Genomic DNA, 23,822 nt, shown 5'->3' with positions numbered 1-23,822 from the left:
AACCTTTTGTCCTAGTAAAACCAACCTAAATGCTAGTTGTTGTTTGTGTCCTAAAATGTTGGTACTACATGCTTGTGTTCATGGGGGGAGGTTCAGGCAAATAACTTGTATGAGGGGCAGAAAGTTTCTGATGGCTGACCTAGATCTATGGCAACATAAATTGTAAATTGGTCCTGCATGCAAACACTTATTCCCCAAAAAACTTAAATGTTGGGAGAAACACACAGTGTTGTCATAAGACTAAAGGATATAGTGAAGCAAACCTTAAGCATGACATATATAGGAAATAATGTTTTGTAAAGAGTACAATCTAGCATGGTTTGTGCCTTTAATATGTCTTCACTAAGACTGACATATCCAGTTGTTGGGGCTCATTTGTTCACTCAAAAAATAGAGTATCTAGAATATCAACCAAAAACTATTAATGGACTACTGCAGAAAGGGGCACCATCAAGCGGGTACAAGGGGTATTGCTGTCAGGGACTTGTGCCGGGGGGGGGGGGCTCGAGATAGAAAAGTGTGATTTGCAGGTCACAAGGGATAGGGCTTGTTAATGGGGGGAGTGGGCAGTTGTTGTGACTCATGGGCAGAGTTTTGGCTTACTTGGCAATTGGTCAGGGCAGATTGGGAGTGTGGTCATGTGTACAATGAGCATTTGTTTTCCAATGGGGATCTATTTCACTTGTTGGCAGGGCTCACCACACAGGTGTTCCAGGTGACTAGTGCAGGGGGGCCCTGATAACTTTTGGCTATTGATCACAACCCTAACTATATATGGTACAGCAATTGCTGGTGGAGCTTTCATTCAAACATTATTTCCCTTGCAAAATATTATTGGTAGGTATATCACTTGTAGAACAAGTTTTCCACAGATCTGCCAAGCGATTGATCTTTTATATGGCCATTAAGCCTTTAGAAGGTGACTTTTTTTTTTTTATATTTTAATTTCAAATATAAATAGTGCAGAGGGGTTGCCAAGCAGTGACAGTGGGCCCGTATAGGTGGGATTTCAGATTCATTCCAACTTGTTGCTGATAATTTCCCTGGTAAAATACACTTAATTGTGTAAAAGGTTTTTCTCATGATTAAGCAACTTGAGTGTTTTACTTGCGGCGATTCTTAGAACAAAAATGGCAAGAAAAGTGTGCCCTTAGCAGAAAGGCCAGCTTTATTTGTTGCATTAAATATTCTTGGAACTATAGCATGGTTAGACATGTGTATAATCTTGGCCTCATGCTTTTATAAGGTCATGAAACTCTTTAGGTAACTTATAATATCTTTATTATTTTACAATAGGGGTACATAAATCATTATATATGTGTAAATTTCTTAAGGAGGGACTTGACCAAATAATGGACCCCAAAGGTGATATTGAGACCAAAAAAAAGCCTGAAATGGATATCCAAATGGATAAAGGTGCACATAATTGCTATTCAACATCCATTTAATAACTTTGAATAACAGACCATTTTTTGTTGATGGTAAAATGGTAAACACAAGAACAAAGTCGACACTGCAGGGCACATTTACTTAGCTCGAGTGAAGGAATAGAATAAAAAATAGTTCGAATTTCGAATGTTTTTTTGGCTACTACGACCATCGAATTGGCTACTTCGACCTTGAATCGAACGATTCAAACTAAAAATCGTTCGACTATTCGACCATTCCATAGTCGAAGTACTGTCTCTTTAAAAAAACTTTGACCCCCTACTTCGCCACCTAAAACCTACCGAACCTCAATGTTAGCCTATGGGGAAGGTCCCCATAGGCTTTCTAAGCTTTTTTTGATCGAAGGAATTTCGTTCGATCGATGGATTAAAATCCTTTGAATCATTCGATCAAACAATTTTTCCTTCGATCGTTCGATCGAACGAATTGCCGTAAATCCTTCAACTTCGATATTCGAAGGATTTAACTTCGACAGTTGAATATAGCGGGTTAATTAACCCTCGATATTAGACCCTAAGTAAATGTGCCCCTGCAAGTAGCAGACGCACACACCAATACTTGTCTGCTGAATCAAACTTAGTAGCCTGCAAATGCAAAGGACTATAATGTCCAGAGGTTATCCAACTTCTTGTATTGAAACTACTTTTGCATTCCATATGTTTATATCCTCCCTTAGGAGGCTGCAAATATGTGAAACCTGGTCCTGTGTGTCTGCCTGCTATATTTTTGGAAACTGATTCCACATTTTTCAGCTAATTGTCACAGTAGACCGTAGAGGGCAATTCCAGATTTTTTAGCATCAGAACTGACCAAACTGGTATTGTTCTAAGGGCCATCGTTCTAAGTAGTTGTGAAAATAAAAGGATTGCTATAGAAACTAGGCAGCACACTTTACCTACACAAGTGGTTATTCCACAGGCCAGTCACATAATTGCCATTAAAGAAGCGCACAGCACATGGGTCAGACGGCTAACAAGTTGGTTTGTGTGGCAAAACACTGTGTTGTATAGGGTGGTAAACAATGATTGGCCTTCAATGTAGGGATGCACCGAATCCACTATTTTTGTGAAAGATTTGGTTGAATACCGAACTGAATTCTAAATTAGATATGCAAATTAGGGGTGAGAAGGGGAAGACATTTTTACTTCTCTGTTTTGTGACAAAAAGTCAAGCGATTTCCCTCACTGCCCCTAATTTGCATATGCAAATTTGGTTCGGCTGGGCAGAAGGATTCGGCTGAATCCGAATCCTGCTGAAAAGCCGAATCCTGAACCAAATCCATCCCTATTTCAATGTTAACTGTATTTATGGACCTAGTGGCAACCGTAGTTATATTTGCAGAAGAATTAAAATTTCAAGGGTTGTCTGAACTGACTTTTATTGACCAGCGTACAAACGTCACGCAACCGAGGCAAAGGTAACATAGTAAGTAAGGTTGAAAAAAGACACATGTCCATCAAGTTATAACATATTTTTTTTTTATATCTGCCTAACTGCCAGTTGATTCAGAGGAAGGCAAATAACCCATCTGAAGCCTCACCAATTTGCCTCAGAGGGGGAAAAAATTCCTTCCTGACTCCAATCAGACTAGTCCCTGGATCAACTTGTACTATGAGCTATCTTCCATAACCCTGTATTTCCTCACTTGTTAAAAAACAATCCAACCCCTTCTTAAAGCTATCTAATGTATCAGCCTGTACCACTGATTCAGGGAGAGAATTCCACATCTTCACAGCTGTCACTGTAAAAAACCCCTTCCGAATATTTAGGTGGAACCTCTTTTCTTCTAATCGGAATGGGTGACCTTGTGTCAGCTGGAAAGACCTACTGGTAAATAAAGCATTAGAGACATCATTATACCATCCCCTTATATATTTATACATAGTTATCATATCACCCCTTAAGCGCCTCTTCTCCAGTGTGAACATCCCCAATTTGGCCAGTCTTTCCTCATAGCTAAGATTTTCCATACCTTTCACCAGCTTAGTTGCCCTTCTCTGTACCCTCTCTAATACAATAATGTCCTGTTTGAGTGATGGAGACCAAAACTGTACAGCATATTCTAGATGGGGCCTTACAAGTGCTCTATACAGTGGAAGAATGACCCCCTCCTCCCTTGACTCTATGCCCCTTTTAATACAGCTCAAGACCTTATTTGCCCTTGATGCTGCTGACTGGCATTGTATGCTACAGACAAGTGTATCATCTACAAGGACTCCAAAGTCCTTTTCCATAATGGATTTGCCTAGTGCAGTCCCATTAAGTGTATAAGTGGCTTGGATATTCTTACATCCCAGGTGCATGACTTTACATTTATCAACATTGAATCTCATTTGCCACTTAGCTGCCCGGGTTGCCAGTTTGTCAAGATCGTGTTGCAAGTGCCACATCCTGGATGGAATTAATTGGGCTGGATAATTTATGTCATCTGCAAACACTGATACATTACTTACAACACCCTCCCCTAAGTCATTAATCAACAAGTTAAATAAAAGTGGACCTCATACCGAGCCCTGAGGTTCCTCACTAAGAACCTTACTCCAAGTAGAGAATGTCCCATTAACAACCACCCTCTGTACCCGATCCTGTAGCCAGTTTTCTATCCATGTGCAAACTACTTCATTAAGCCCAACAGACCTTAGTTTAGAAAGCAGTCGTTTGTGGGGCACAGTATCAAATGCTTTGGCAAAATCCAAATAGATCACATCTACTGCCCCCCCCCCCCACTGTCCAGCATCTTATTTACCTCATCATAAAATGCAATCAAATTTGTCTGACATGACCTATCCTTCATAAAGCCATGCTGATTGCTGCTCATAATGCCATTCACTAGGACAAATTTTTGAAATCTATGTGATACCTTAACAAGCCTTCAAATAATTTGCCCACCACAGATGTCAAGATTACTGGCCTATAATTGCCAGGCTGAGATCATAATCCCTTTTTAAATATTGGAATAACATCAGCTTTTCTCCAATCCATAGGCACCATACCAGATGAAAGCGAATCTGAGAAAATCCGAAATAGGGGCTGGTCTAAAACTGAACTAAGCTCTCTTAGAACCCGGGGGTGTATGCCATCAGACCCTGGAGCCTTGTTTACATTCATTTTTATTAAAGCTTTATGAATCATATCCCCATAGACGCAAAGATTTTTTTTTTTTCGATGAACGTCCAATCTCGGTGCAATCCAACCAATCCGTCAAATTATCGTGAGGTTAGTGGGAATCGAACAATCGTGCATCCAACGACTTTTTGTCCGACATCGGTCAGAAGATTAATCGGCCAGGTTAGAAGATTTTCATCATGAAATCTATCTATTTTGCAATTGTTTGAAGGCCCAAGCAGGCAGTTCAGGCCCCCATACATGGGGCGATAAAAGCTGCCGACAGACCTAGTCGTCAGCTTATTGGCCTGTGTGTGGGGCTTCCCCGATCGATATCGGGCAGGTTAAAATCCCGTCCGGCCACATCTATGTGGTCCCACAATCCGACTGCCCGTATCTAGGGTTGCCACCAGGACGGTATTTTACTGGCCTAGCCCCTAAAACACCTGCCAAGGGCGGTATTACAAATTGACTGGCAGCTGCCGGTAAACTTGTAATACCCTTAAAAAGACCCCTTGGCCCGCCCCCGATCCCCAGGAAACGTAACTTTTGATCTGATTCTTGCGATCTCCGAGGTGCGATCCCGTCTCATTTTACATCACAGCCCGCCCCTTTTTGTTCCCCCCCCACCAGCCGGTAAAAATTTTAGGAAAAGGTACCTGTATCAGATCCATTATGATCCGACCGTTGGGCTCTAGGGCCCACAATCGGATCAGCCTATCGCCCACTTCAATGTGGGCATATTGGGGAGAGATCCGCTCATTTGGCGACATCGCTAAACGAGCGGATCTCTACGTCTCTATGGCCAGGGCAGCCATCGGGGGGGACAGGGGGGAGAGTTGTAGGGGGCCCCTAGGGTAAGGGGGGGCCTGGCCACACCAGACTTACTTTATTAGCCGGGCTGACTTCTGAGCTGCTGACTTCGGGAAGGCATGGACGTTTAAGGGGCCCTGGCCACCAATTTTCTCATAATGTGTGTGTGGGGGGGGGGCCTGGCCACCAATTTTTTTTCTCATGTGGGTCCTAGCCACCAATATTTCTTAATTGGGGGACCCTGGCCACAAATGTTTTTTTATGGGGGGCCCTGACCACCAATATCATTTTATATTTGTATTAACATGTGGGAACCCTAGCCACCAATATTTTTTTTTTTTTTTACTGCAGGGTGGGGGGCGGACCTGTGGGGTGGGGAGTGCGGACCTGTAGGTGGGGCTTGCAGTGCGTGCAGCCCAGGGGGCCCAGAAAATTTTGTCATATGGGGCCCTGCGATTTCTGATGGCAGCCCTGTCTATGGCCACCTTTACCCTCAGTTTTCCTAGCTTCAACTAGACAACATTGCTTGAAATTGTCTTTTTAGTTGATGGACAAATTGTACATGTAACGATTGTTTCAAGATAAGCTTGGTTTTACGAGAACGAAAAGATCTTTTAAAAATCCTAACATCTATGGCCAGTTAGAGGTGTGGTTTTGTCGGCGTGTAAGCTAGTTTGTGGAAGAAAGTGAGGGAAATGTGGATAGGCTTGCGAGAGATAGCAGTGCGCTTCCTGTGCGAGACTGCGGAAGGATCGTGCAACGCATACACTGTGCTTGTAGCAGCGGTTCGCTTCCTGTAGGGTGCGGAAGGATTCCAATGACCCCTCCTACCTTTGCACGCACACACTAGGCGCTGTGTGTGTCTGTATCTCCGCTTCCTCCTCCTGCCAATGTGAAGCTATATCTCCGGGATAAATATGGCGACTTCGCTGCATGAGGGACCTACCAACCAGCTGGATCTGCTCATCAGAGCCGGTAAAGCAGTAGTGGCGCGTGTAGTTGCATGCAAGGGGAGGCGGGGGCATCGGCTGCAAAGCTGCGAGTGAGATAGCGGAGCATGCACACCCGGCTCAATTGCACGGCGCTAGCTGCGATTCGCGGAAGGTTTAATGGCAGCTGCGCACGAATATTTGATCAGTCTGTAGTGTATATGTATTTGGGCTTCAGTGAATGGGAAGCAGGAAGTGATGGCTGCTGTGTGGCCGCTGCGGGTGGGAGGCCCTGGCACTTGAGCAGTTACATCCACGCCGTGAGACTACAACCAGGAAGTGTGTGTGACAATGTTGTCTTGTGCCACGCTGTCTGCGCTCAGGGCTCCATAGCTGCGGCTGCCCGTGTGTGCGCCTCTGGTTTACTGACATTTCATCCATTGTGTCTCCCATTTCCATTCCGGCGCCCAAATAAAGGGGGAAACGGGGGCTCATGTTTGCTTTGTAATCTACATTTGCCATCGCATTGTCAGGTGGAGAGCTTGGCTTGTGGGCCAATCAGCAATTAGCCAAGCTTTGATTTGCAGGGAGATGTGAGCTCACAATGCGGATGGAATTGGAGGGAAGAAGAGAGATGTAAACACGGAAGTGAGAGGCGGAGACTGTACGAGCGCTACTGCGAGCCTGCCATGTGGACTTGCCCACTAGCCCTAGTAGCAACAGACAACATATTCCTCCACCAATTCCTGCAAATATATACTCTCCTACCCAATACACTCCTGCAAATATATACTCTCCTACCCAATAAACTCCTGCAAATATATACTCTCCTACCCAATAAACTCCTGCAAATATATACTCTCCTACCCAATACACTCCTGCAAATATATACTCTCCTACCCAATAAACTCCTGCAAATATATACTCTCCTACCCAATACACTGCTGCAAATATATACTCTCCTACTGAATAAACGCATTTGCCCATTACTTATACAAATCATCTTTAAGTTTGCCCAGGTGCTGATGTTGAATCACCTTTAAAATGAATAGGGCACGTCATTAGTTCCAATAATTCCGCAGAAATACTTGAAAGGCAGTGCTTTGTTGCATCATTTGTTTTTATGCACTCTGAAGTTACCATTAATTCTTGTGCTAGTGCATTTTTTTCAGTTTAACGCTAAACCTTCAATATTTACTTTGTAAAATCATATTTTATCCAACACTAAAATAGTTAATTCATTCAGATGCATTTCAAACTCTATTCTGTATCATAACACTTAATCCATCATCAGCATTGCCTGCCCGAAGCAAACATCCGCTTGCACCCCAAAAATGCCCAAGTGGTGCCCATTGTATATCAACTTGCATTGATCTGTGGATTCTCATCCCCAGTCCAACTGTTATAATCTAGTCAGACAAATCAGTTGTAGGTAATCCTTACCTTATGCAAATGTCCCTATATCATTAATGCTTTGTTGTGTCATATTATTTTGAACGGGTGTTTCCTCTTGTTGAGAGGATGTATATGTGTGCGTGTAAATGAATGCTATCATCGTAAAAAGAAGCTTTTCTGAAATGCTATGGGCAAATTCAACATGTTGTCTTTACAGCAAAATGTGGCCTAATCTGTGGTTTTTATATAATTCCTAATTAAATAGTGACACACAGAGCTGTATTAGTTTAAGTGCATAGTTTTTCTATGTTTCTGCTTCTGTTTTCATTACCCATTTTTGTGTAACACGATGATCAGGGTGCTAATACAAGAGCAACCAAGTACTGACACTTGGACTTCTTTAAATATTGGAATGACATTACTGAAAAAGTAGGCCCATGTATATTAGGAAACACACTGGTAGAAAAGTGACTGTATTTTCAACTCTGAAGTAAAGGATCATTTCCCAGCATACAACTGGGCTGTAAGGTAAAAGCATATGTAGGTATATAAAACTCCAATGTATTCCGCAGCACTGTACAGAAGGATGTACTGTATACTTCTAACGTACAAATTACACACTGCTTATTGATGCAGGAGACAAAGAGGGCCCTGTTAAGTATAATAAAATATTGGTGTATTGTCTATTTGCAATAGTTTCAAGAATGTATCACTCCCTGGGCTTTAAGGAGGACTTTCACCAAATGGCTTTTTTCACATTAATGCTGCATTTTAAAAAAATCCCCTGTAAAAAAAACCAGTAAAAAATATTGTCTTTTTGACTCTTATATTCACTAGGTGTATTTTAAAATTACCCATGATTTGTTGTACTCAACCCCAGCTTCTATAGCCTCATTATTAGGTTTAGTGAATAACCTTTATTGTTGCTCATGCATATAATTGCATGTAATAACGCTTACTGTCCCATGTATTGCCAAACTCCACAAATGCATTGGCGCCTAAACAAAAGGTAGTTAAGTAGTGATAGTGTGGGATTACATAATTATGACATCACAAATAATCTTACGATAATTTAGCGCCCATTTTACAATACACAACTATTGTACACCAATTCATTTAATTATATAGATCATCATTTGCTCTTGTGTATCTGCTCCTATGTCTGAAAACGCACATATTGGTGTTTTATGGCAGATGTTGCAAAATATATACATCATATGCAAAAAAAAGTGTTTTCTACAGTAATGTTTCTTTGGCATGTTTACGCTGTGTTTGGTCTTTGTAAAAATCGCAGCATAAAAATGGCACATGACATCTCACCCTATAAGATACCCCTCCCCTCTGAATAATTGACTGACATTTTGTCATTTTAGAGTTTCGTTTCCTTTGGAAACAAAAAGAAAATAGCCAGTTTGTCAGTCTGTCTAATTACTTGCCTATTCATCTCACAAAAAATCATCACCATATAAGACGGGGAACTGCTGCGAGCAGCCTTCTGCCTGCAACCTTAAGGGCAGAGACACACCCTCAGATTTGGGGAGATTAGTCGCCCAGTGACAAATCTCCTCTTCTTCCGGGCGACTAATGTCCCAGAACTGCCTCGGAATGCTTTGTTTTCCAGTTGCCTCACAAGGAAACTTAGGACGACTTCGTAAAATGAAGTGCTCCAAGTGCCATCCCGCCGGCGATTTACATTCTAGCCGTTGGGAAGGCAGTTTGGGGAGATTAGTCGCCCCGAAGAAGAGGAGATTTGTCACCGGGCGACTAATCTCCCTGAATCTGAGCGTGTGTCTCTGCCCTTAGGTGGGTAATAATCATACGTTTTTTATTTGTGTTGCTGCACATTAGCCAGGGGGAAAGCATTTCTGGCACAATTGTAGATGGTAGTACAGATACTCCATGTAACACACCCCCAGGTGATTTCTGTTCACTCTTTTACTCTACATTTAACATAAAAGATTTTGAGACAAAAGCCGACTGTCAACTTAAGCATGCCATTGTACTAAGCCTTTTTGTAGTAAATGTTTGAATGCTTCCTTCCTTTCGCTGTGAAAAGACAGTAGGAAAACTTGCTAATTGGTCATGGACAACATAGCTTCAGGCTGCATACCTGGCAGTATTCTAGAGATGCTTGGAAATAAGTGAAATATTTAACAGCAGACCTTATATCAGTGGGTAAAAACTGTTGCATGGAAAAACTACACAGTGAAACTTTACACCCCCTAATTTTAAGATTTCCCTCATTTTACCCTGTTTTTTGGTTGTCCCATTATATACATCCCTTCATAGGGTTAAGGAGGCAGTTCATCTTTACATTCATTTTTAGTTTGATGTTATGAGACAGTTTGCCGTTGGTCTTCATTTAATTGTTGTGGTTTTTAATTATTGGTTACCTTTTTTTTTGTACGTAAATCTTTGTTAAATGTATACAATATACATTTATGTTGGCACTTCAAAAATATATGATACATTTTGTTCAGCAGTTCTCCAGTTTGGCATGTCAGCAGTAATCTGGTTTCTAGGGTTTACATTTAGCAACCAGACAGTGACTGACCAAAATAAGAATGAATGGGAGACCACTTGCTTAAAAAACAAAGATAAACAAAAAAGTAACAATAAATTTGTCACCCACAACAGTTTTTTTATAACTTCAGCGGTAAGTGCCCCCATTTGAAGTACCCCCTTAACACTATGAAGGGAAGCGGGTGTGACTGCAGAAAGCTGTATATGTAAGTATGTAGGACTGTGTTGATAAGTAGTTTAGTTTACACACTGATGGATAGAAGAGGAAGGCCAAATAACTTGAACTATAAAAATGAAGACCAGCTGGTGTTGCTAAGAATAGAGCTTTCTATAACATACTAAAACTTAACACAAAGGTGAATTGCCTCTTTAAGTAGATGACCGAAAATATTCTGGGATCAAGATTAAGTGCCTTTTGGTACTCTATAGCCAACTACATACATTACTTTTTCCAAGTGATTTATTTGTTACAAGAGAGGGCTTATGAATTTTTACTTTTTAGTATTCACATTACCATTTGAGAAATGAATCTGTTATCTGCTTTTAATGTCAGAATGAAAGTAGATACGAATAGAAAGATACATTAAAAAGAAAAAAATTAATCTTACAAGCATTGTATTACTGAAATCCCTGTCCCTAACAACCAGCCAGCATTTTACTTCTCTTGAGGCAAGCAAGAATAGAATAAAAAGAATGAAGGTGAATAATTCAACAAGCACAAAGTTTGAATACTTCCTTCTAGTTTCTGCCTCCTGAACATTCATTAAGTAGAGCAAACCTTTCTTTAGAAGTATAGTTAGATTAGAAACATCTTATGTTTATATTTAGAGAGAGGTCTTATCAGTTATATTCTTATTTGAAGATTCACAGAATATGATTTCAAAAGAAGTTCTATTTCTAAAGCTGACCATAGACGCAAAGATCTGATTTTCGGACCATGTGTGGAGAGTCCTGACATTTTTCGTCCACTGGAAATCAGTCGTTTGGTTGATCGGACAGGTTAAAAGATTTCTGTCGGATGCCGATAATTTCTCTGCATTTATTGCCGATCGTACGATTTTCAGTGGGAGACTGTCACCAGCTTTGTCAGACGTAACTTTCGTACGATTGCTGTCAGGGGCAGAACATCAGCTGATCTGTTCTTTTACTACTTTATTTGATCTGAATGGGGAAGTCCGATCGTTCGAGGATTAGAACAATCGGATCTTTGCATCTATGGACAGCTTTAAACTGCATTATCAAGGACTAAAATTATATTACTGTAAAATGATGTCCTACAAAGAAATCTTTGGAGCACTTGCACGGAGAGGAATCTATAGAAATGCCCTGGAGGCCACATCTGGGCTACAGGCAACATATTTGCACAGCACTGCTCCAAGCTAATACTTTGGCAGGGAAGGACCAAAACTGTGTCCTCTTATGAAGGCTTTCTATAGAGCAGCACACTTTTCATGGATTGTTTTCCATTGTAATCCCTAATGAGAACCAGATGCCAGTCAGGTAGTGGTTTTTGAGGTGTCTTTGATTACTTCTTTCTAGTCTCTTTCAAGCCTTAGCAAGGGTGGTTCTATACCTACATAAATGTCGATTCAACTTTAACAAAACACAATGGCTTCGGGCAGTTCAGAAGTTTTATTGGAAAGTTAAAAGCAATCCCCCTTTCAGTCCCCCTAGTTTGCTGTACTCTCTGTGCCCCACAAGGAGTTACTTTTGAATTGCCAGAGTGTATGGAGAGTGCTTCTAAAAAGATTCTTGATTGAGGCGTTCATGACTCCTCCTTTTCTGTCAGTATGGTTTTCGCATAGTGATAACCATAGAAACAGCCAGCAGTGAGTGATTTCATAGAGGAAGCTTCTATATTCTTGGCTGCTTCCCAACTATTGCCTCTTTCAAAAAGCCTTAACTGCTTATTGTCTCTAACAGAGAGCGATTGGGTGTTGGTGAATTCATCACACAAGAACCCTGCTTCCCTTGGCTACGGTTAGGGGGCAGCTGTAAGTTTGTCAGCTAAAATGAGCATTACCACTCTCTCCATTATCTTCCATGTTTACAAACAACATATAAAAGATAATCCATTCTATTTGTCACATTTCCTCCATTGAGTATATCCAGATAAGGCACAATACAATTCACATTTGTCTTTATTTCTGGTAAACTATCTGAAACCAACTGAACTAAAAAAAAGTGTTGGCAGGTGAACATCCTTTTTAAGAAAATGTGCACAGTGTGGTGAGTCCAACCATAATCACTTGCAGTTTATTTCCTAGTTGCAAGAAGCATTAAGAAGGGTAACCTAAAGATAGAGTGCAGTGCTGCTTGTTAGGAATGGCTCAGCTGTGATTACATTTCCATAAATGGCCAGAGCAATTGGAGATGACACCTTGCAGGGAAAGTAGACGAGGAGCAGCAGGTGGTGACGGGACTAGGACATTAAACTCCCAGCCAATACTGTGCATGACATACTTACTTTCACTTAGAACTATAAGGCAAGGAGCGCTTCAGCACATGTCTTGTAGCAGTGCCCTCAATGTGGTAGCAGGATTGTTTTCTGAAAATCGTAACTGGCACCTGTTTATAAACTCAGCAGTGCCTGATAGAGACACAATTCCCTAAAATATTTACACTTTCATTTTGCTTTGTGTTGTGCCAGTTTCTTCTTCAGTTTTGTTTCTTCTGTCTGGCATTTGTGTGTTTATCTCTTAAAAGCTTTAAGAAAGTTTGTTTATACTCTGAGAAGTGGCCTCCAATTAGCAAGGCAAAGTGAGCTTTATTCTGGGGTTTGTAAATCAGCAGCCTTTGCAGCTCCGCCATGGGGTGGGGGAGACTTGCAAAATGGGCAGGGATACAGAGAATCTAGGTAGGGTTTTGAGTAGTGGATCTTCGAGGGTTTTGGCATAAGGTATAATGAGATATGAACAGGCAGGAGTATTGCAATTCATAATTTAAGGCCACCAGGCTAACCAGTATACATTCTCTACGAAATCATATATAATATATTGTGGGATGCTCATTATAAGTAGACAAGAATCCCACTCATTTGTTATCATTTTCAGAGAAGTGTTTCTTGCCCCTTTTTGTTTATCAACTGGACATTTCTCTTATTAGGAGTCATTGTAATATTTCCAGTCATATATAGAGTTAACATTTATTGTACTTTTTCAAAATTAATTTATAAATATTACTCCAGATCTACTCTCATATTGTTTTTAGGGAAAACACTTTTACTTAATTGTGCCTATACCCTAAAGGTGATTCTTAAGGGGAAGTTAACCCCAGAACAAAAATTTCCAAGCAACTTTCCAATATACATTAATTAAAAACTATCGGTGCTTTTAAAATTGTTTTTAAAACGTTTGCTATTGAATGCAGCATTTGCCTAATTCCTGGTTGTTACGGTTTAAACAATGTTGCAAAAGTCTTAAGCTGGCCATAAATGCAAAGATCCGATCTTATGAATCATCGTACGATCGGACTTCCCCATCTCCTGACCTGCCATTAACCATTCAGATCAAAGTCTTACCAGTCAGGTCAAATAAAGTAGTTAAAGAACAAATCAGCCAATCTTCTGCCCCTGACAGCAATCGTATGATAGTTATGTCTGACAAAGCTGGTGACAGTCTCCCACTAAAAATCATACGATTGGCAATACATGCAGAGATATTATTGGCAGCCGACAGAAATTTTCTAACCTGTCCGAACAACCGATCTCCGACCGGACGAAAAATGATGGGACTCTCCACACACTGTCCGAAAATCGTACAAATCCTTGATTCGTACGATCGGATCTTTGCGTCTATGGCCAGCTTATGTTCTCCAGCAAAGACAGGTCTGTTAATCAGTTGGTTTATCTTAAATTTAATCAACAGTCTGATTCATCAGGACAGAGAACATACAGGGACAAGCAAACACTGCCTTCAATAGCAATACATGTACAAATAACTTAAAAATCATGCAAAATTTGTAATGATTGTATTGTTGCTTAGAATTATGTTTTCTTTAATTAGCCAAAGTTTTATTTCGGGTTGACTTGCCCTTTAAGCAGGCAATGGGCTTGTGTGATGGTGTGTTGATACTGTTTGAGAGTGTCATTATTGTTAAGTACTGTCGGGCATCTTGTGTATATATAATGTACTGTACATTAATAATCTGACACTTTCACACTGCTGCACTGTGTGTATTCATAGGATAACAGGCTCACTTAAATGTCAATAGTTCACCATTAACTGTTTACTTGTATTTTGAACAACTTGTCATTTGGAATGTATTTGATGAATTTGATCCTTGCCTGTGTTTTACAGTGGAAGCATCCGTTCATGGCAGCAATGTTCACTGCACAGATAAGACTATTGAGGCTGCGGAAGCACTGCTACACATGGAATCTCCTACTATCTTGCGAGATACCAGGAGCCCTGGTTTGTGCCCTTTATAATCTAATCATCATACAGTCAATCACATCACTGCTTCCTAATGCACACACTTCACAGTTGTATTACTGCCACGTTAATCAGTTTATAAGACATTGTTTAAATTATTAGTATGCTTTATTTATATAGTACTGACATATCTAAACAATTTTCAGATTGGTCTGCGCCATTAAATAAATTTACTGTGGGTTGTATAAATACATTGATACGCAGGTGTAGACTTTTTCAAGAGTAGGGTATTTGTTTGATTCGATTGAGGTTTGACCATGTTTGGACTTCACTTCCCAACCAGGGATAGTAGGATGGATGCCATTTTTATTAATAAGCTACACATAATGTAGGTTATAATAAATAATCATCCAGAAAGCTCCGAATTGCAGAAAATGCTGTCTTCCATAGACTCCATTTTATCCAAATAATCCAAATTATTTAAAATGATTTCCTTTTTCTCTATAATAATAAAACATTACCTTGTAATTGATCCAACTTAGATAAAATGAATCCATATTGGAAGCAAAACCAGCCTATTGGGTTTATTTAATGTTTACATGATTTTCTAGTAGACTTAAAGTATGAAGATCCAAGTTATCGAAAGACCTGTTATCTGGAAAACCCTAGGTTCCGAGCATTCTAGATAACAGGTTCCATACCTGTATACCTAATATATGTATAAATACATACGTGTGTGTGTGTGTATATGTGTGTGTGTATATGTGTGTGTGTGTATTTGTATATATGTGTGTGTGTGTGTGTGTGTGTGTATATATATATATATATATATATATATATATATATATATATATATATATATATATATATATATATATATATATATATATATATATAATCTTTTTTTTTTTTTTTTTTTTTTAATTCCAAAACTGAATTGACAACATACTCACTGTTCCCTCCTTTTTTCTATTTTTACAGTAGAAGTCTATGTTTCCCCATGTGTCTCGACTCCTGAATTTATTCATGCAGCTATGAGGCCAGATGTAATTACCGAAACAGTTGTGGAAGTTTCCACTGAAGATTCTGAACCAATGGACTCCACGTCCATCCCAATATCTATTGAGCTTGGAGAACCAATGAAGAAGAAAAAAGGTATTGATGTATTTAATGCTTCAACTTTTGTTCTGTTTTGCTTTTCTCTTTAATTTCTCGAGCTTCTAGTGCCATAGATTTACTTTACAGAGAATTGTACTTTTTTCCCCTAACTAAATTATATAATAGTCCTGCAGGTAGTGAGATGTAATTCTTTTAATCTTATCTTTGTTTTCATGATCGTGAAATCTTTCTTCTTCTTTATACAGCTGGCCGCAAACCAAAGATGCAACAGCCTGCCTTTTCCAATGGATCCCCAGAACTGGGAATCAAGAAGAAGCAAAGGGAAGGCAAAGGTAAACTGAAAAAAAATAGTTTCATTTCTTTCATTTCTTAATTTATTTTTGAGTGATAAATGACTTATGGTAGACTTTTAATAGACACAGGAGTGCTTTACAAGAGTATTGAGACCGGGGGACAATTTTTGTAGTGAATAAATTCTACACTGAATATTTTTTTTTTTTTTTTTTTTTTTTTAGACATTGTTTTATGTTACTTCATATTTAAATTTGAAATAAGCCAAGCCATTGCATCATCTGCAAAGGGAAAAACCCTGTCAAGTTTAGTTTAAACCTTTTTTTTTTAAAGTCCCAGAACTGAATATAATAAGGATATTCCTGAATTCTGTGGAAAGTACTGGGATTCATTTGAATTAAGGATTTGGTGCATGTTTTGTTTTTGAGATGTGGAGTCTTTCTACTTTAAGTATCCTTTTTATTTTATGCATTTGTTTTACTTTACTTCTTTTTCAAAACATCTTTCAGATTCACGACGGGCATAAAGAACTAGTTTTTTAATTTGAAATAAAAATATCTCTGCAAGATTTCAAGTATAGGATTACCTATACAGGATAATACTCTAGGGTGTTAATACTTTTGTGTTTACAAATTTTACACTGCATCATTGAATTTCAATATGAGTTTCTTTATTTTGGCATTTTTTTAATAGCCTATTATGTTTTTGAATACAGAAAAAACACTTTGGTCCTTTAGTAGAAGGTTTGACGCTGGTCTTCTTACCCTTATTCCGAATTAATACCGTCCTTCCCCCCCCCCCCCAAAAAAATATAGAAATAAGAAAAACATTGAAAATACAATGAATCTTATGGGCTTTGGAGTTTCATGAAAGTTTTACATACAAAGTGATTGTGTGTTGTTTCTTTTTTTTTTTTTTTTATTATTGATAGGCAATACCACCTACTTGTGGGAGTTCTTATTGGACCTGCTGCAAGATAAGAACACCTGTCCACGTTATATTAAGTGGACTCAGCGAGAGAAAGGGATCTTCAAGCTGGTGGATTCAAAGGCCGTCTCCAGACTGTGGGGAAAGCATAAGAACAAGCCAGATATGAACTATGAAACTATGGGTCGAGCTCTAAGGTATTTAATATGCACAAGATATGTTCTGTTTAAAGTTAGCCTAAGAAAAGGCTTCTTCATGTGCTACAGCATAACAATCTAAAATGCATGTTGAATGCACAGTTTCGGTGCAGATATGTTGAATGTAGGTATGAAATCTGTAATCCAGAAATCTGATATCCAGAAAGCTCCAAACTATGGGAAGGTAATCATGTTACCTTATTTTGTTATTATAATATAATAAGAATTATGAATGTAATCATATCCTTTTTCTTTTTAATTATAAACCTGTACTTTGTGATAACCAAGCTTCGTGAATCCCTATTGGTGGCAAAGCAATCATTTTGGGTTTATTTAGCGTTCAGATGTTTTTAGTAGACTTTATGGGGTGGCTAACTTTTAAGTGAGATTTTAGTATTTTATAGACTGGCTAATTCTAAGCAACTTTTTCAATTGGTTCAACTTGTTTATCGTTTTTGAATGATTTGCCTTCTACTTCTGACTCTTTTCAGCTTTCAAATGGGGTCATTGACCCCATGATCTTAAAAACAAATACTTTATAAGGCTACAATTGTATAACATTTTATAATTCTTCTTTCTAATTAGGCTCTTAACTATTCATATTCTAGTCTCTCATTCAAATCAATGCCTGGTTGCTAGGGTAACTAGGACCCTAGTAACCAGATTGCTGCTACAATTGTAAACGGGAGAGCTGCTAAATAATTAAAAAAACACAAATAAAAAACAATAAAAAATAAAAACCAACTGCAAACTGTCTCAGAATATGATTCTTTACAACATGCTAACAGTAAAATTAAAGGTGAACAACCCCTTTGAAATACTGCATGTGTCCCGCTGTAAATGTTGAGACTTGCAAGCCCACCAAGCTTGTATGAATATAGGCACTTGCAAGTTTACATACTGACATTGCTTAACCCATGCAGGTACTACTACCAGAGAGGGATCCTTGCAAAAGTTGAGGGTCAAAGGTTGGTCTACCAATTTAAAGAGATGCCCAAGAACATTGTGGTAATAGAAGAAGACAAAGCAGAGCCCTGCAGTGAAGAGATGGTGTCTCCCATAGATGACAAATCATTGGAGAGAGTCTCCATCCCCACCGAAGGCATTATGAAAATGGCAATGCCAGCCAGGCTAGAGAAGAGCCCAACCAAGCAGAGTTCTAACAGGAAGCCAAGACTGGTCAGCTGGTCCTGTACTGCCAATGAGGCTTCACCTCATTCACCCACCAGCACCACGCCAACACAGAGGTCAGTGTCTTCCATCTTTTGTTTTTCATTCAACACAGATATCATTATTTCATATATATTGTGACATGCTGGCTGCCTGTACACACAATTTGTGGGGGAAATTAGATATGGTAGGCAGGTAAGAGTAGGATCAAGAGCATAAAGACAGAGACAGCCTTTCTGTGGAAAGTGAGCTCCAATATGGGAACTGGACCGCTGGAATGGTTTGCCTGTTCCTTCAAGACCACTATAGCTTCCAGGGCTAGACAGCAAAATTCTTTAAAAGGAGAAGGAAAGGCTAAAATGAAGTAAGCTTTATCAGAAAGGTCTAAATAAATACACCAGTAAACCCTCAAAGTAATGCTGCTCTGAGTCCTCTGTCAAAAGAAACAGCACATTTCTTTCCTTCTATTGTGTACTCATGGGCTTCTGTATCAGACTTCCTGTTTTCAGCTTAAACCTCCAGGGCACGGCCTTGCGTATGCTCAGTTTGCTCCTTTCCCCTCCCTCCTCCCCTCCCTGCTGTAATCTGAGCCCAGAGCTATGAGTGAGCAGGAAGAGACTCAGGCAGAAAGTGATGTCACAACAAGCCAATATGGCAGCTGCTATCCTAAACAAACACAGAACACTTCAAGAGCTGTTTACTCAAGCATGGTAATGCATTCTGCAGAATAAATATAGTGTTATAGCTTGCATTATAGTGGCTAATCTACTGGCAATAAACTGCTCCAGTAGCTTTCCTTCTCCTTTAAGCAGAGAAAACATTCTCTGTTTATTAACATCTAGCTTGCAGCTTTCTATAGCTTTTTTTCTTTGATCCCACTTAAAGGAATAGTTCAGTGTGAAAATAAAAACTAGGCAAATAAATAGGCTGTGCAAAATAAAAAATGTTTCTAATATAGTTAGTTAGCCAAAAATGTAATGTATAAAGGCTGGAGTGAACAGATGTCTAATAAAACAGCCAGAATCCAACTTCTTGCTTTTCAGCTCTATAACTCTGAGTTAGTCAGCGATTTGAAGGGGGGCCACATGGGACATTTCTGTTCAGTGAGTTTGTAATTGATCCTCAGCATTCAGCTCAGATTCAAAAGCAACAGTTATGACCCATGTGGCCCCCCCTCAAGTCTCTGATTGGTTACTGCCTGGTAACCAGGGTAACCAGTCTGTGTAAACCAAGAGAGCTGAAAAGCAGGAAGTAGTGTTCTGACTGACATGTTATACGTCAAATCACTCCAGCCTTTATACATAACATTTTTCTCTAACTATATTAGAAACATTTTTTATTTTGCACAGCCTATCTATTTACCCAGTTTTTATTTTTATACTGAACAATTCCTTTAAAACCAAAGAAGCTTATATTCCCACAGTCATCCATGTAAAAGACACTGTATAGCACATCAACGCATTGCTGTTTGCTATGGTGCTCTCTCTGCTCTATTGATTAAACAAATATGTTGGAGTTGACCCACATTATCTTTATTTTAGTCGGTGGAGGCTCCTGGGAAACGGGTCAGCATTACCCAATCTCATTCCCCATTGCTCATGTTTTGTAATCGGTTGCTGGTTATGGTTTACACTATTTGGTGTCATCCACTGCTTTTCTGCCCTATATTGTTTTTAATGTAAGTTGTTACCTTGAAGTGTTGCTTCACATACACAAATACAAGAGTCCTCTGCACTCAACCCATTATCAATATATTAAGGACATTGAAACAGTTTGTGCCTTAAGCAACTAAAAAATGCCTTCCCCTTTTTGTCCATATATTGCAATATATTTAAGCTGCTTAACTACGTCAAAGTCATCCCATATCTGGCCAGTCCTATGCTCAATTTTCATCTGATTCATTAAGAATTCTATAGTTTCATTATACATTTTACAAAGGGACTAAGTTTTACCTGCAACCTACTTGCTGCTTTCAAAAGTAAAACTCCCAAACTTGGCTGCCCTTTTATTAGACACCAGTGGGATCACCTGACTATAACTTCGGAATTTCTACATAACGTCCTAAACTCCAGATACTTTTGAACATTGTTATTATGGGTGTTTGTCAGCTTTAGGACTCTGCATTAAACCTGTAGGGATTCAATTCACTTTTTTTTTCTCATGTCGTAGGACTGTCCGGGTGGCCATGCAAGTGCCTGTGGTTATGACGTCTTTGGGGCAGAAGATCTCCACTTTGGCTGTCCAGTCAATGAATCCAGGTTCTCCTCTGATTGCAAATAGCAGCCCAACAACAGCATCAGCTCCGAAGGTTGTCATCCAGATAATCCCAACAATGCTACCAGCATCGTCTGAAAGTGGAGACAAGTTCACCATGCAGCCTGCCAAAATAATCACTATTCCAACTTCCCAACTCACCCAGTGTCAGTTGCAGACAAAGCCTGGCTTGAGTGGGTCCGGGGGTCTTAATCTTGTGGGAACCCCACTGACTGTGAGGGCACTTACCCCTGTTTCAATAGCCCATGGGACACCAGTTATGAGATTGGCAATGCCAGCAGCACACCAGGCAAGGTGTCAGACTCCCCCGAGGGTCATCAGCACCCTAATCAAAGGACCTGAAATCAAATCAGACATGGTAGTGGGCAGACAGGAAGGAGAGCTAAAAACATTTCAGTTCATTAAAGATGAAAATCCTGCAGACGGGGGCAAAACAGTTACCCACGTTGTTGTCGTCAGCACCCCGTCCACAATCAACCTCCCTGTTAATGTCAAACAAGAGACAAGTGTGATATGTGACAAGTGACAAAACATCACTGCGCCACTTGCATTTCGGCTAAAACTGACATTTAAAAATCAACCGCTGATAAAACGAAACTTCTGGACAGAAAGAAGTGACAAAGTCCTTGGAGACTTTAAACAAAGACAATATAAATATACAGGATTTATAAAGAAAAACTTGACTGCAAATGAATTCTGTTCCCATGTTTTCATTGGGATCTGTTCATGTCATGTCAATGTTCCGAACGCATCAGAGGGGGAAAAAAAGCAAACTGAAAGGGACCAAAGTGATTGTTCATATCTATTATGTTTTTCAGTTTTTATGTTTGTTTGTTACACTAAATATAATGTGGAACACTAAATGACATCCCTGAACCACCACAATTGTAAATGGTAAGACATGCGTGCTCCTGTGTGCAGACAGCTCTCACTTCATCGGTGCTACACAGAAAATAAGTATTTTAGTCTATGAGCTGTAACCACACGCACGCGGGAAATAACGCCCATTGAGTTGTTCTGAAATACAAGCGCAAACAAAATTCGGGATAACACAAGCAGATTTCATATCAAAGCCTTAGACTCGTTTTTAGTTGAATTTTCTGTAAAATAAGCTAACCGCTTGTTTATGTAAAGCAATTTTTATACATATTAAAAAATGTAAAAAGAGAAGAAAAAAAACCCATTGTACCTAGCACAGTATTGGTATAGAATTACACGTAACCTATTTTATACGGTAGTTAAAAGTATGATTTTTTTTGTTGTTCATTTTTGTTATATCTCAGTCTGTTTTGGGAAGACCTGACGCATCTTGAGCAGAAAGCTTTTCATAGGAGGCTACAAACAAGGCCGTGAGACAGCAGCTCAGAGGAGCCTTTAAATGTAACATGCTTTTTTTTTGTTGTCACAATCCCTTGCATACATTTGTTTTTTTTTTTTTGCTATCCATGTAAAAGGTCACCATGAAGCATGTGTCCATTTTTTGGTTATAAAGTTTGAAGCCTGCTATTGTTTTAGTTGGAAGTGATGAAGGTGGGTCGCTTAGGGGGAGGGAATGGGGGATAAATACCAGTGTTCAGAATGAACTAAAATAGTTTGTAAATTCAACATTTGAAGTATATTCTATTTTGTTGTACTCTTGTTTCAAAGTGTATTCTAGTAGATTTTACTGCAATATAGAAAATGAATTTGGTGGTCCGTGTACTGTCTTTATTTTTTTCCAGCTAAAACATTGTTTGTTTTTCTTGTCTTTTAATTGGAATGGAAGCCTTTGTAAAATACTTGGGTACCCTAAATAGCTCAAAATAAGGCAGCTGACCTACAAATCTATAACAAACAAGGGAAAGTTGTGCTCGCCACTAATTTTTAAAACCATTAGGCGGGGGTGCAATGAGGCTGTGACCACAAAATACATATAGACAAATACAAGAGTCCTCTGCACTCAACCCATTATCAATATATTTAAGACATTGACATTTTGTGCATACTGCTACTGAAAAATGCCTTACCCTTTAAACAACACAGGGATTGTTTGTCCATATATTGCAATATATTTAAGATGGCCAACTACGTCAAAGTCATTCCATATCTGGCCAGTCCTACGCTTAATTTTCATCTGATTCATTAAGAATTCTATTGCTTCATTATACATTTTACAAAGGGACTAAGTTTTACCTGCAACTTACTTGCTACTTTCAAAGTAAAACCAGTGATCCCACTGGTGGCCAATAAAAGGACAACCAAGTTTGGGAGTTTTACTTTGAAAGCCGCTAGTAAGTTGCATCACACAGAGTCTGAAATCTTTTCCATATGGCAGTGACAGGCGGATGCCAATGAGTCATTAGGATAAGTCTTGGGCAGTTTTAGGCAATATTTGGCGTCTTCCTGTCTTGTGGAGATGCCACATTTGACACCAGCCTAAGGAGATGGAATGTGGTAACCACTGGGAAAGTTTTTCACAAAATGCATCCACTAATAGCGCTGCAATATCCTGCATTACAATTTTTTAAAATCTTTTTATATTTAATTTTGAAATTTGACATGGGGTTAGGCACGTTGTTTGTTTCCTAGGTGCCCTCAGTCATGTGTTTTGTGCTCTGATAAACTTCAGGCACTCTTTACTGCTGTGCTGCAAGTTGAAGTCACCCACCTCCCTTTCATACCCAGCAGCCTATCAACAGAGCAATGGGAAGGTAACCAGATAACAGCATCCGGACACCTGCATTGCTAAAAATACTCCCATGCCCCACCTAGTGGTAGATATGAGACAATCACACAATAGTAAAACTTCCAAGCCCAAAGCAGCTCCTTAAGTTACATTGAGTATGAGAAACGATGGCCTATCTGAAAGCAGTTCCATTGTGAAGCACTGGCTCTTTCTGAAAGCACATGACCAGGCAAAATGACCTGAGATTGCTGCCTACACACCAATATTACAACTTATTGTTTATCGGTCCAAGAATAAAATCTTAAAGCATAAGTAAACCTTTCAAATGAGCAAAACTATTTATGAGAGCTATTCTAAGCACTTTTGTGATTTACATTCATTATTTATTTTCTTTTTATTGCAAGATAATATTTTGGGGAAAAAAGCCTCAGACGTTAATTATAAGCCCTACCTTTGCCTTCCTATCCAAAACCACTGGTTATATTCAATGTATAAATCAATAGAATATTTCTCACATCTACGAGACTCGCATCTCAGACTTCTGGATGTTTTCTATCATCTGGAAATACTACATCCCTCTTGTAACCTAAAA

General features: G+C 39.3%; 1 protein-coding gene across 6 annotated transcripts in view; it reads left to right on the top strand.

Annotated features, from left to right (window-relative positions):
* Window positions 1–22,254, top strand: part of elf2.L (E74 like ETS transcription factor 2 L homeolog) — a 58,647-nt gene extending 36,393 nt beyond the window's left edge. For 3 of the 6 annotated variants that reach the window (XM_041579626.1, NM_001091556.1, XM_041579636.1), the window contains 6 exon segments: window positions 14,513–14,626; window positions 15,569–15,742; window positions 15,952–16,038; window positions 16,929–17,121; window positions 18,045–18,368; window positions 20,461–22,254. In XM_041579626.1, coding sequence (XP_041435560.1) covers window positions 14,513–14,626; window positions 15,569–15,742; window positions 15,952–16,038; window positions 16,929–17,121; window positions 18,045–18,368; window positions 20,461–21,091 — 1,523 coding nt within the window. In that variant the 3' untranslated portion in view covers window positions 21,092–22,254. 6 annotated transcript variants of the gene reach the window in all.
* The last annotated feature ends 1,568 nt before the right edge of the window (window positions 22,255–23,822 follow it).

This window comes from Xenopus laevis, chromosome 1L, assembly GCF_017654675.1.
Source record: "Xenopus laevis strain J_2021 chromosome 1L, Xenopus_laevis_v10.1, whole genome shotgun sequence".
NCBI classification, from domain to species: Eukaryota; Metazoa; Chordata; class Amphibia; order Anura; family Pipidae; genus Xenopus; species Xenopus laevis.
Note: the sequence above shows the minus strand (reverse complement) of the source record. Positions and strands in the feature narration are given on the sequence as shown.